Source organism: Astatotilapia calliptera, chromosome 7 (genome assembly GCF_900246225.1).
Source record: "Astatotilapia calliptera chromosome 7, fAstCal1.2, whole genome shotgun sequence".
Lineage (NCBI taxonomy): Eukaryota > Metazoa > Chordata > Actinopteri > Cichliformes > Cichlidae > Astatotilapia > Astatotilapia calliptera.
This window is the reverse complement of record NC_039308.1, coordinates 52,875,172-52,888,613: the sequence shown is the minus strand read 5'-3', so window position 1 is coordinate 52,888,613 and position 13,442 is coordinate 52,875,172. Positions and strand designations below refer to the sequence as shown.

At 40.5% G+C, this 13,442-nt stretch overlaps 2 protein-coding genes across 2 annotated transcripts; both read left to right on the top strand.

Moving 5' to 3' along the window:
• Positions 1 to 139: 139 nt before the first annotated feature.
• rsl24d1 (ribosomal L24 domain containing 1) lies at positions 140 to 3,454 on the top strand. Its single transcript, XM_026175707.1, has 6 exons — positions 140 to 289; positions 1,342 to 1,455; positions 1,536 to 1,608; positions 2,398 to 2,461; positions 2,619 to 2,704; positions 3,036 to 3,454. Exons 1-6 carry the CDS (start codon positions 209 to 211, stop codon positions 3,110 to 3,112), a joined length of 495 nt encoding a protein of 164 aa, XP_026031492.1. The 5' UTR covers positions 140 to 208; the 3' UTR covers positions 3,113 to 3,454.
• A 1,695-nt stretch (positions 3,455 to 5,149) lies between these two features.
• On the top strand, positions 5,150 to 6,542 carry arpp19b (cAMP-regulated phosphoprotein 19b). Its single transcript, XM_026175709.1, has 3 exons — positions 5,150 to 5,379; positions 5,841 to 5,963; positions 6,053 to 6,542. Exons 1-3 carry the CDS (start codon positions 5,335 to 5,337, stop codon positions 6,221 to 6,223), a joined length of 339 nt encoding a protein of 112 aa, XP_026031494.1. The 5' UTR covers positions 5,150 to 5,334; the 3' UTR covers positions 6,224 to 6,542.
• Positions 6,543 to 13,442: the final 6,900 nt, after the last annotated feature.

Genomic DNA, 13,442 nt, shown 5'->3' with positions numbered 1-13,442 from the left:
CATTTTTGTTACATATTTTCTTCCACAGTTTAGTTAGGATGCTTGGGAAAACCTCCGATCTCTTGAAGGATAACTGCAGTTTCAAGTCTCGTCTTTAGGTGGCGGTAAAGACACCAAACTGCTGGATGTCAGGCAACAAAAAGAAGCAGAAGAAGAGGGAACGGTCTTGTTTTTGTCAGCTGCCACACGCAGCACTCCTGATGCGAAAATGCGCATCGAAAAGTGTTATTTTTGCTCGGGACCAGTGTACCCCGGACATGGGGTGATGTTTGTACGGAACGACTGTAAGGTATGGCGCAGGTTTTTGCCCGAACAATGCTGTTAATTTTAACCGAAGCTCCTGTTTTGACTGATAGTGGTGGCTCGTTAGTGTTCGGCTAATACTAGCATGCTAACATAACGTGCTGGATTCATTCACGTGGGTCCAAAGCAGGGAGTTAGGGCTGGAAAACGGTAAATAACAGTCGTAAATCGTATTTGCGACGGAAAAGAGAAGAAATAGACAGTAAAGTTCTTTTTAAAACACATTACTTTATTTCACAAACCTAATGGACATGAAGTTGTTGTGTGAGTCTGGACGTGTAAATCGGAGGGCCTCGGCTTTTCCTGATGGAGTGAGTGCGCCCTCTTATGCTTCAGTGTGAGACCAGGAGCTTAGAATTGTAGGCTGTAAACAAATATTAATACAAACACTTGATGGTCCTCAATCCTGACTTTTGTGCCACGGTAATGGTATTTATAAACATCTTAGTTTGTAGGGAAAATATGCTATAGGTCATTAAACTCGCTTGTGTTTAGTTTACGTATGTCTCTTGTCTTCCGGTTATTTGTGAATATATACTCAGTAGTACAGTTACAGCAATGTTTCATAACTTTGTTCTTAAAGATAAAAATGTATAATGTAGTTCTTCTTCAGTGTATCTGATTTCGTACACAGAGAAATCCGGAAGTCAAAAAGACTGTTTAGATAAAGGATTTAATAATGTACAATAAATGTAGGTTTAAGTGCTAATAACAAGCAGTAAACGTTTTGAAAATGTATTTTTAAGTCGTAAAGTATCAACTATATCCCCTATATATATGTATGTATGTTTGTATATGTAAATTCATAATTTTCCTGTTATTTTTGGAGGTCGTCCTAAACCATTTCTCCAATTTCAGCTATTGATTTTGCCAGTGCACTTCCAATCTTGAAATTTCAATCATTAATTTTTCAGCAAATGTAATATCGTTACTGCTGATAATGTCTCACTTTCTATCATTAACTCATGTGCTTGTTTATATCCACACATTTTCTTATTGGGTGATCCCTAAATTGTTTTTCTCTCTTTAATAAAACAGACATTCAGATTCTGCAAATCAAAATGCCACAAGAACTTCAAGAAGAAGCGCAACCCAAGAAAAACAAGATGGACCAAAGCATTCAGAAAGGCATCAGGAAAGGAGCTGACAGTGGTAAGCTGTTCATCAATGAGGACCACCTCGTCGTTCATTTGTTTGACTAAACCTTAACCAACACACTTGCTGTCTTTCAGGATAACTCTTTGGAGTTTGAGAAACGCAGAAATATTCCTGTCAAATATAACAGGGAGCTTTGGGATAAGACAGGTAATGTATATATTTATTTATTAGAAGCTTTTTGGGCGAAAACGTTCACATTAATTGTATGTATACCATTAAATACCAACATTAGGAATCTCAGAGCACTTAAAAAATGTAAGGTTAAGAGTTTCAAATACAGAACCCAGCTCGGGGGCCCAGTTAGGGGAAAGAAAAGGAATAACATGTAAGTACGTAGAGAGGCAACAGAAGGGAAACCACAAACTGTGAGACAGACTAGGAACAAAGGTAATGGTAGCATACAAACACACGAATGAAAGATGCATGAAAATAGATAATATAGTTGGCAGAAATTATTCAGGATCATAGGATCTAATCTTACTTTTAAGCTTTATCAACAACAAAAGTTTGAAGAGGAAGAGGGGCATCTACCTGCAAAACCCAACCCTGGCAGAAGAGGAGCCTGATAGCTGAAGCCTGTGTACAGTTTTTATTGGATTATTATAATCCTCTAAGGTCTTTAAGGTATCATCGAGCTTTGTGAGTAGAAAGGCTTTAAATTGTATATAGGTATATATTTTTTTTTTACATTTTATCTAGCAGAAATGTGATCTGTCTCATTAGTTGTTCCTTCTCTGACTGCAGCATCTTTGATCAGCTGAAAGCTTTCAGGGAGGTGTTAGGACAACCAGTAACAAATCCATGGGCTAGTTTTTTCAAGTATCACTCTATAATAAGATGTTCTGATTGTCACATACATGAAAGAACACACTCATATAAACCTCTGGTTATTGTCTCATTCTAAGCAATGTGTTTATGTTCTGATAACTTTTGCAGTGGAAGCAATGAAGAAAGTGAACGAAATAAAACATAAACGACAGGCAAGATTTATCATGAACAGGTGAGCATTTATTTTTTTATACTTTAATAGACTTTGTTCAGATTTTTGAATATTGAATATTAAATGTGATACTTTTAAAATCTCTGCAAATTAGGGAAATATGTTTAACGGTTGGGATAAAAGCACTTGCCTTGCCTAAACCATTTCTGTTCTGTAGATTAAAGAAGGGCAAAGAGTTGGAGAAAGAAGAGGCCATCAGCGAAGTCAAGAAAAACATTCACCTCATCAAAGCACCACATGCAGGTAAAGACTCATGAAGTTATCCATATGACTGTGCATATAGTGAATTTGGTGACAGTGATTTTAGTACAAGTGTCTTACAGCCAAGTGTGACTTTATCAGACAAAACAGGGTAAGGGTCAATGGTGCAGCACTCTTTAGGTATAAAAGAGATGATGAACCAATGTCTGCACATAAAATAGAAATAAGATTACTATTCTTGCTTTTCCTTTCTTCAGAATGGAGGTTCTTCAAGTAGAATCATTGTAAATGCAGTTACTGATCATACATATTTGTTGGTTACTTTTCCATTTAATAAAGATAATTTCAGCATGGTTTGCACTATCTGTTACAGGAAAAGCCAAACAGTTGGAAGACAAAATGGTGCAGAAGTTGCAAGAAGATGTGGATATGCGGGAGGAGGATGAATAATCTTCTGTTGCCTTTTTTTTTTTTTTTACGTTTTTTTTTTCTCCTAAAACTTTATTGTATATTTGTTTGGAAATTTAAGTTTGCAAATAGCAGTTGTTGTGCTGAGTAAAGCATTTGGCTTTAAATTGCTGTGAAAGATTTGAAGGTATTGACTTCATAAAGGCCTTAGTGCAAAGCAGCAGCCATTAACTGCAGTTTTCCCAGTTGCTCTGTTTTGGTTTTCACTGTGTGGTATTTGGAGCAGTGAAGAAATGGATTTAACCCTGTTGCAAAGTCTAATGTATTACAGTTGTTCTGAAAATATTAAGATTGCCGATATATTAAAAACCATCTTTTCTGGAATTTCTCCTGCTCTTTATTTTGTGAGATGATCATAATACCAGTGTGTGAGTGTGTGTTTGAATGGGTGGATGACTGGATATGTAAAGTGCTTTGGGGTCCTTAGGGACTAGTAAAGCGCTATATAAATACAGGCCATTTACCATTTACCAAATAATACATGAATGAATATTAAAGTTGCTGCCAATAATAGATTCGATTTTGGAAGACTAATAGACCATAAACCGTGTTACTTTTTTCAGCAGGTTATTTGGCATGAGCATCATAAGAGATTAGCTGCCCTTGTATATATTGTACAATGTAAACATTTAATCCTTATCTGCAGTAACTGTTATACAGCAGGAAAAAAACTATAGGCCTGTGCCAGTCTTTCAATCACAACTTGTCTGTACAGAGAAATTGTGAGGGTCAGTTATTATTATACTGTTAAAATGGTGGCTGTGCCTAATAAACATGTTGGAAGTTTCAAATAATGAGGTCAGAGTACATATAAGTCCTACTTTTGGCTCTTTATGATGCCAGGAAGAGCAGATATCCTTCACATGGTCATTTTGAGCATGTAGCTCTTCACATCTTTAAAACAAATGCAATTATTCATAGGTGGATTCAACAAGCTGCTGGAAACATTGCTCAGATTTTGGGCTGCATTGACAAAATTGGCATCACATAGTGGCTGCATATCCATTATGTGATCCACCACGCCCCAAATGTGTTTGATTGGATTGAGATGTCCCATTTGAACTCATTGTCATGTTCAAGAAACCAGTCTGAGATTATTTGAGCTTTGTGACATAGTTCACTATCTTGTTTAAAGTAGCCTTAAGAAGATGGGTGCACTGGGAGTACACTGTAGTAAAGGGATGGACATGGCCAGCAACAGCAGTGAAGTAGGCTGTGGTATTTAACCCTTGTATGGTGTTCGGGTCTGTGAGACCCGTGTTCAGTTTTCTTCAAAAGAAAAATTAAACAATTAATTATTTTTTCACGTGTAAATGTGTTGTGTCTTTCCACTCACTCCACTTGATTATAACTGATTTATTTATAACATTTTATATAAAAGAAAAACGAGAAGCACATTAATTCATAAATGTGATCTAACAAAGGTAAAGGGAAAAAATTAACCATGTTTGCTGTTCATATGGCTTGTAATTGGGATGAAGTAAACATCTGTTGAGTAATTTAACATAAAATTGTTTGATAGTGTTAATTTGGAAAGCCAAAACTCTAGCGGGTCCACCAGACCCATGAACACTGGCTGAGTAACAAAAATACGAACACCACACAAGGGTTAAATGATGCTCAGTTTGTACTAAGTGGCCCAAAGTGTGCAGAGAAAATATCGTTCTCAACTTTTCAAAACCACCAGCCTGAACTGTTGACACAAGGCAGGATGGCTCCATGCTTCCATGCGGACTATGGCAGATTCTGGCCCTATCATCTGAATATTGCATCAGAAGTCAAGACCAAGTACATTTTTCCAGTCATCTGTTGTCCATTTTTTGTGATCCGTTGCATAATTTCCTTTGGGGTTAATAAACTATTATGTTTCTTATTTAACAGGTGTACCTGAACAAAGTGACGGGTTAAAAAAATCCATATACAATGCAAAATCAAATTTCAACAACGCTATCATATTTTTTACGCGTGAATTAGTCTGAAGAAAAACAACTTTGTTATTAGCGCCTACAGATTCTATGATCGCTATCGTCCCGCTCATCTGCGTCTCTAGCATCGATTCACCGGCCTGTTGCTACACAGGCTGCATGACAGGCTGCTGCTGTCCTCGCCCGCTGCTTTGACAGTGCTACCTTTTATCTTCCCGAAGAGGAGCTTATTCGGCCATAACTACAGTTTTGCGAACAGAGCGGGAATACAGCACAACCATGTCCGAGGAAGTTGAAGAAACGAGAATTTCGGAGGAACAGCAGGTAAACTGTAACCACTAAATGGAAAATTACATCAAATTAACACCAGTTAGCCAGTGCTGCTTGGTTAGCTGGCGGCTAGCACCAAGCTAGTTAGCCAGCTGCTAACCTTGACTGAGAGCCTTAGCGATGCTGTCGCTGAATTGGCTAATATTCTGTTAGCGTTTGTTGGTAGAGTAAAATTGTGCTGTTTTGGGTCTGGCAAACAGGTTTCTTCACTGTACATGCAAAATTGTACAGTAGCTCATCATGCTAACAGTAACTTTAATGCTAGTGCAAACAGCAGTTTACCTCATGGCGGCGCCGGTATCTAATCAAACAAAGTAATCTGTGACCATAGTATGTGCTGCTGTCAGTATACAACATATTGAAGTTTCGTTATTGTCACGTTGATGCATACGGCTGGAAAACCGAATTGCAAGTCGAAAGTTTTACTATCCTTACACATTGCACTCTGTCAACAGGAAATGGAGGACAAGGTAATCAGCCCAGAAAAATCAGAGGAGGCCAAACTGAAGGCCAGATATCCCAACCTTGGAGGCAAGCCAGGGGGATCTGAATTTCTCAGGAAAAGACTCCAGAAGGGGGTGAGTTTTCTCACCTAACTTTGGCTAGCTACTACAATTAAAAGATGTCAGCCTTATAGAGATCTCACTCTGTTTATTCTTGTTTACAGCAAAAGTATTTTGATTCTGGGGACTACAACATGGCCAAGGCAAAAATGAAGAATAAACAGTTGCCATCCGCCCCAACGGAGAAGACTGAGATCACAGGGGGACACATCCCAACACCTCAGGACCTACCTCAAAGAAAAACTTCCATCGTGGCCAGTAAACTGGCTGGTTGATGGTTTTATGTTTACTGTTTTGCTACTATTCCCATGTCCATTTAATATCTACTTCGCACACTGTTTACATTTTGTTTGTATTCTGTAAGAACAAGTCATGTAACAAGCCAAATACTTGAAGAATTGGCAACTGTGAGGCACTGGGGCATCAGTGAGACAAATTCAGCTAAGGGAAAGTGTTTCTCAGGCTCTTAAAGACTCAATACATTGATATTTCCTGAACAGTCATCGCACTTATATATTTAAATGTTATGGCTATCTTATGTTGACAAATTATTTCGCTTTTAAGAATATATGCCTCCAAAGTAAATGCTTGAAAGCTTGTGAAAAGGTTCCGTTTTCCTCTTTGTTCCTGCTCATTAGGCTAGAAACAGAACTATGAACAGAAAATTGATTTTACAGCAATTTGAGGGATCCCATGCTCTTATAGAGGCATTTCAATGGTGAAAAGTCAATAATCCTCAATTTGTGTTTTTTCTTTCTACTCTGTTTACGTCCCTCGCTTTCTCTGTCATGCTACTTGATTCCATGCTTTTGAAGTGCTCAAGACTAGCTTTGTATCCAGTTGTGTTTAAGTCTAATTAGTAACATTGGTTTGCATTGACTTGCTGCTGGTCTCAATCTCATCCTGACCTCTAAAATGGCCTTAAAATGAATGAATGGTTTCTCTTGAGCAATATTTGCTCCCTCTGTTAGAATATTAGTTGTGAATCTTGCCTGAAATGTCCTTCACTGTCTGATTGGGATTTATGATTTTATGGAAACAAACTCCCCTGTCATGTCTGGAGTGTGCATGTGCATTTACTGTGCAGTCGCACTGTGCCATTTGTTTTGTAAATAAAAATAGTTTTGCATAATAGCTTAGACTTTTTCAGTGGAATTTGTCCTTGCATGATTTTTTTTTTTATGCTTCAATTTTACTAAGAAGCAAAACTACAGAAGAACTGCTTGAAATGTTTCTATTGCATTGATATATTTATAAAAAAAGATTTTACTTTTTATATTGTGTTTTTATATTGAATATTTTTTAGTTAGTATACAGATACATTCTGAGGTGTGCAAGTAAATTACCCGATGCCACTGAGCTGGAACCTGTTTATATTACAATGCCCAAAACCATTGGATGAGAGCATGAATAGAGTGGTGAAATGTACCTGTACTCTCAAGTATTTCAATGGTATGCCCATTTCTACATTTGCTCCATAATATTTTGTATGCAAATAATATGCATGTTAATGAATCAATACCGATGATCCAATGATGTACACTCACTTGCCACTTTGCTAAGAAGACCAGTTCAACTGCCAATAAGCCAGTTTGTTTGAGATTCAGCAGAACCACAGAAACTCAGTCCAATTAGGCATGTGGACATGATCAAGACAACCTGCTGAAGTTCAAACCAACTGTCAGAATGGGGGGAAAGGTGAATGTGGCATGGTTGTTTGAGGCAGACAGGCTGGTCTCTATCTTTATTTCAGAAACTGCTAATCTATTGGGATTTTTCTGTGAGCATGTAGGATTCTGTGTAGTGGGTACTTTAACTTTTTGCACTAACACTTAAACAGGACTTTGACTTCAGGTAAAGACTATAATCAAATGGAACCGGCCCATGAAGCATCTCAATCTGGCTATCCTTAAAGTGAAACAACCTCAGCCTCTCAACAACCTACAGACAAACGGAGGCATGGTGGCAATAGTTTGACTTAAATGACTAACAAAAGTCCATATTGCTATTTCATTCAATTTCAGCCAGGTGCTCCACTCATGTTCAGACAAACCTATGATGAAAGAATATTCATTCTAATAATAATATTTCTACTGCATTGACGCAATCTTATGTCATTGTTGGGTTTTGAAAAACTCACTCAAATGTAGGGCTGCTCAATTAATCGAATTTTAATCACGATTACGATCTGGGCTTTCAACGATCATTAAAAATGACTGAGCCGATTATTAGCCCCTCCCTCATTTATCCGCGACACCTTAAAGGCCGGTCCGTGAAAATATTGTCGGGCATAAACCGGTCCGTGGCGCAAAAATATGGAACGCCAGGACTGCCATAATGAATTAATTAAATACACCATTAAATAATTAATTAAATGTGTCAATAATTAATTAAAATTGGAATTAATTAATTAAATAAATAGTTATGACACATGTAATTAATTAATTATTGACACATTTAATTAATTATTTATGTATTTCACATTTTAATTAATTATTGACACATTTAATTAATTAATTATTGACACATTTAATTAATTATTTATGTATTTCACATTTTAATTAATTATTGACACATTTAATTAATTATTGACACATTTAATTAATTATTTAATGATATATTTATTTATTTCATTTTGGCAGTCCCGGCGCCTGGCTCTCGTCATGAAATAATTTTATCTGTCAGCCTCACCCATCAAACTCAGGGGGCGGGGTTAACGCTGCCCATGCAGCTTCTCTAACATTTGATTGGTTGCCGTGCAAAGTAAGTCAAAACAGGTCGATCCTAGATAATCGATTGCTTGTGTAGACTTGGGGCAGCCAGTTATCCCAGAATGCAGATCAAATCACAGGCAGCAATGGTGGTGGTGTAGTTTTAAAATACCCCGTTTTTCTGTCACCAGCTACACTTTTAACAGTGTTTTAGCCGCGAATGTCGCGCCGTATGTCTGGTCAGGTTGTCAACATAGAACATGCTTGCAAAAGTGCTCAGATGTTTTCAGAGATTTCACTAGCTCTGCTAACAGTTAGCATGCAGAGCGCACCGAGGGGGTACATTAACCGGTTTGTTTACATATTCCACTCTCCGTGTTCCACATGTTGCATTCGCAGATTCTCATTTTCACCGAACGATCGTCTCTTTCCGCCTGGTCTTGTGTCTCTGTGCTTCTGTAACATAAAGAACGAGCTGACATTTTTCTCACGAAACCAGCGATCAGCTCAGCAGACCCTCAGTTTACCTGCATGCATCCTCCTCCTCATCTGTCAGCTGTTTAACACCTGCTGCTAATTCAAGAAACACGCCTACGTTACCTGGTGATAGTCACAGTTTAACTGGGCAGCTGGTGCTCGATATAACGCAATGTCAGCGCATTTTTCTGCACAAGATAAGTAAATATAGTGTTTTCCCCGAGCGCAGAGCTGCTGGAGCTCGTTTCCTTACAGAGCACTTTATAGGCGAACAGCTTCATCAGCGGCTGATGTCCAATCACCAGCACACAGCTTTCAAACCTCAGCTGAGTTTTAGCTCTCAGTGGTTAAACGCTGGACTTCATTCACTCAGGTTCTGTCTGTCGGGTCACGTTTACTTCGCTGTTTTATTTACAACTGAGCAAATCGGTTTGGCTGAGGTTAAAGTTACGTTTCATAACTGCATAGTTTCACAGACGTTTAATGGTTCACTGGCACATGTGTTAGACTGAACTATCATCTAAATATCATCTGTTTTTTAATAGTTATTCAACTGTATTCTAAGCACCAGCTGTCTGTTAGAATGTGATTTTTTTTCTCTCTCTGTTGGCAGAGGTATAAAAATGCGCAGGAAAATCTGACGTGCATGGCGAACTTCACCGACGATATTTAGGGAGGAATAAACACACATCAAACATAAATGAACCATTTGCCTGTCTCCATAATTGAGAGCATTTTCTCTTCTTATATCAACACTCTCTCTCTCTCTCTCTTTTTTTTTTTTTTTTTTGCTTTTTCGGTCATGTTATGTTTACCTGTCAAAGGCTTGTTACAAACTATGAAACACATTGTGCAGACTTCTGGATGTTAGAAGAAAACGAATACTGCTCATGAATGAGACTAAAGGCAGGAAGGTGTCCTTTAAAACTAAACATGTTAATAGGACCTCCCTGTTTATATCATAGTTTATGATATAGCACGTGTATTTCAGTAATAGCCTGCTGAGGCCACTATACGTGCTGGCCTCATATCAAATGTGAAGGCAGACTGAGTCTATGTTTGACGTTTGTTTATATCTAATCTTCCTTTTCAAACATTTAAACAGCAGCGAGTCTGCAGCTGAGGGAATACAAATTCAAATTGTCGGAACAGGTTTGCTCGTTTCTTGGATTCATTTGGTGATTTATTAAATGTATAACTGTAATTCTAATCTGCTGCTGAGTCTCTTACACTTTTCTTTATGCTGTATATTTTCACGTCTCTGGAATAGTTGGCAGTTAGATAGTCAGCTGGGAAACTCATGGAGCTGAGGATATCGTGGATATGCTGACCTCGCTGCGTGGTGTACAGAGCGAGGTCAGCATGATTAATATTCACAATAAAAATATTAGCCGAACATCATGAAGTCTGTATGTGTTTCATAGTGTCGAACAACCTTTGTACAGTTAAAGCCAGCAGTTACTACATGACGGAAACACCAACGTTATCTCTTTTATGTGTTTATACACAGGTCACGCTGATTACTGAACAAAAACCCAAAGATCAGATGTTAAACAGATTTGCTCTCTCTCCTCCTTAAACATTGTGGCATGAATAAGGCACGGCGGGACCACAGAGCGACGTTCAGAGCCAACTTTATTTGATTCACATCACACCACACCACCACCAACCCCTGAGTCCCCGTGTTTTAACACGGCGGGCGTGATTGCGGATGCCGTGCAGGTGCGTCCGCACGGCCCCGCAGACCACGCCCCACCACATACCCCCATCGCCCGATTGAGGCCGGGGAGTGATCCGGCCAAACCTACTCCCCCCCGCGACCTGGGGCGAGACTCGGCCCCTACACATCGGCGCCCCAGCCCCCGACCAAGCGACGGGGAAGCGTCCGTTCTGGTGGCCGCCCGCGCATCCAGCGGCAACGGCGAAGCTGGTCCGGAGGTCGGCCGCGTAGCAAGCGGACACGGCCCCACCGGCATGGCCGTGTGCTCCTGCACACAGGCGGCTGGGCAGACGCCAGGCGCGCAGAATCGACTGGTGGCAGCGAGGCTGGACTAGCCAGCCCGCCGATCCCCGGCCTAGCGGGGCTGTCCCGCTCCTCTGCCTCCAACTCCGGCTGCACAGGCTGCCCTGGAGCAGGGACCTCCGTCTCCCCGCACAGCTGCTCCGCCACCGCCTCCGCCACTCCCGTTTGGAGCGGCTCCCCGCACTGCGCCTCCGCCCCCAGCAGGCACCGCCCCTCGCCCCCCTCCGGGTGGAGCGACTCCTCTGCCTCCGGCAGGTGTAGACCCTCGCCCGCCTCGTCCTCGGCCTCCGATTGGAGCGGCTCCTCCACCGCTCCCGGCAGGAGCAGCCCTTCACCCGGCTGCTGCTCCTCCTCCTCCGGCAGGCTCGGACCCCCGCGTGGCTCGTCCACCACCTCCGGCTGCCGAGGTGACCCACACGGCTCCTCCACTGTCCTCGAGACACACTTGTGGGGGTGGCGCCCAGGCCCAGAGCAGCGCTGCCAGCTCTGCCATCTTCCCCAGGTGGCGTTCGCTCTCCTGCCGCAGCTCCTCCTGTTGGCGACGCACCTCCGCCGCCTGTTTCCGCTGGGTGGCCGCTATTTCGGCCACCATCTCGGCCAGCTCTTTCCTTTCCTGGCTCTGGTAGGTACCCGCCATGCCGCCTCCTGGGTTTCGGCACCAATGTGGCATGAATAAGGCACGGCGGGACCACAGAGCGACGTTCAGAGCCAACTTTATTTGATTCACATCACACCACACCACCACCAACCCCTGAGTCCCCGTGTTTTAACACGGCGGGCGTGATTGCGGATGCCGTGCAGGTGCGTCCGCACGGCCCCGCAGACCACGCCCCACCACAACATGTTTTTAATGTTAGTTATAATTCAGAATTGGCGACTGAAACACGTAGGACACATAAGAACATCAGGAAATAAAACACCGATAAATATAACCTCAGTAAAAGAAGTCAGCGGGGGTTACTACAGCTGTGTACCGGGGCCTGCGCTTTGTCGGTGGGATTGCTTGCGAGGCGAGCGGGTCTATCCCACGCTTTGCCGTGAGACTGGGACGACATCTCCGAAATCATCGAAACACTTTTGCAAAGAGGCTGTATCTTGACAAACCGACCAGACACATGAAGATTAAACCACTACATTCTCGGCTAAAAAAATATTAAAACGGTATTTGGTAACACACAAACAGGGTTTTTCAAAGCTCAGTTCTGTTAGCTTCCACATGCCGGTTGTTGTGTGCTAGAAACAATGGCCACCAGGCCAAAGCAATGGTTTTGACTCGATCAGCGTTAACCCCGCCCCCTGAGTTTGATGGGTGAGGCTGACAGATAAAATTATTTCATGATGAGAGCCAGGCGTCAGGACTGCCAAAATGAAATAAATAAATATATCATTAAATAATTAATTAAATGTGTCAATAATTAATTAAATGTGTCAATAATTAATTAAATGTGTCAATAATTAATTAAAATGTGAAATACATAAATAATTAATTAAATATGTCAATAATTAATTAATTAAATGTGTCAATAATTAATTAAAATGTGAAATACATAAATAATTAATTAAATGTGTCAATAATTAATTAATTACATATATCATAACTATTTATTTAATTAATTAATTCCAATTTTAATTAATTATTGCCACATTTAATTAATTATTTAATGGTGTATTTAATTAATTCATTATGGCAGTCCTGGCGTTCCATACAAAAAAGGTTGGAGACCGCTGATTAAGAGGACCCGAGGGAAGCTCGGAAAGCTAAGCAGAAGTTATTTGGAGAGTGACTGCCGTTGGTTGAAAAGAGTAACTTCAGTGGTGTTGCACACTATTTTATATTATTTTTTTTAAAGTCATTGTTAACCCTTTAAAGCCGGTCAGAGAAGCATGCTCCGTTTTGCGTAACTATTTTTAAATCCCTGTAGAATCCGAACCGTGTAAGCTAGCGCAATAATTTGTTTTGCATATGAAACCGGAGGAGTTGTACTTACATCTGATGCCATCAGCTTGTCCTAGGTCACGGTTTCGTTCCACATATAGCTTTGCAAAAATTGCATAAAAAGCGCTTGCAGGAACAAAAACATAATATTCCAGAAACACGTTCCTATCAGCTGTTCATAACACTTCCCACAGTAAAATGATGCACATGCTGTTTTCTTTGCAAATTTGCATCATAGGATTGTTTTTTGTTTTTCCTGCAGTATATAAAAATTGCTGTATCTCCAAAATAAAACTATGAAGACACTCAAAATAAATTTCCTGTGGTGGGAAACTATTTTTTTTGCA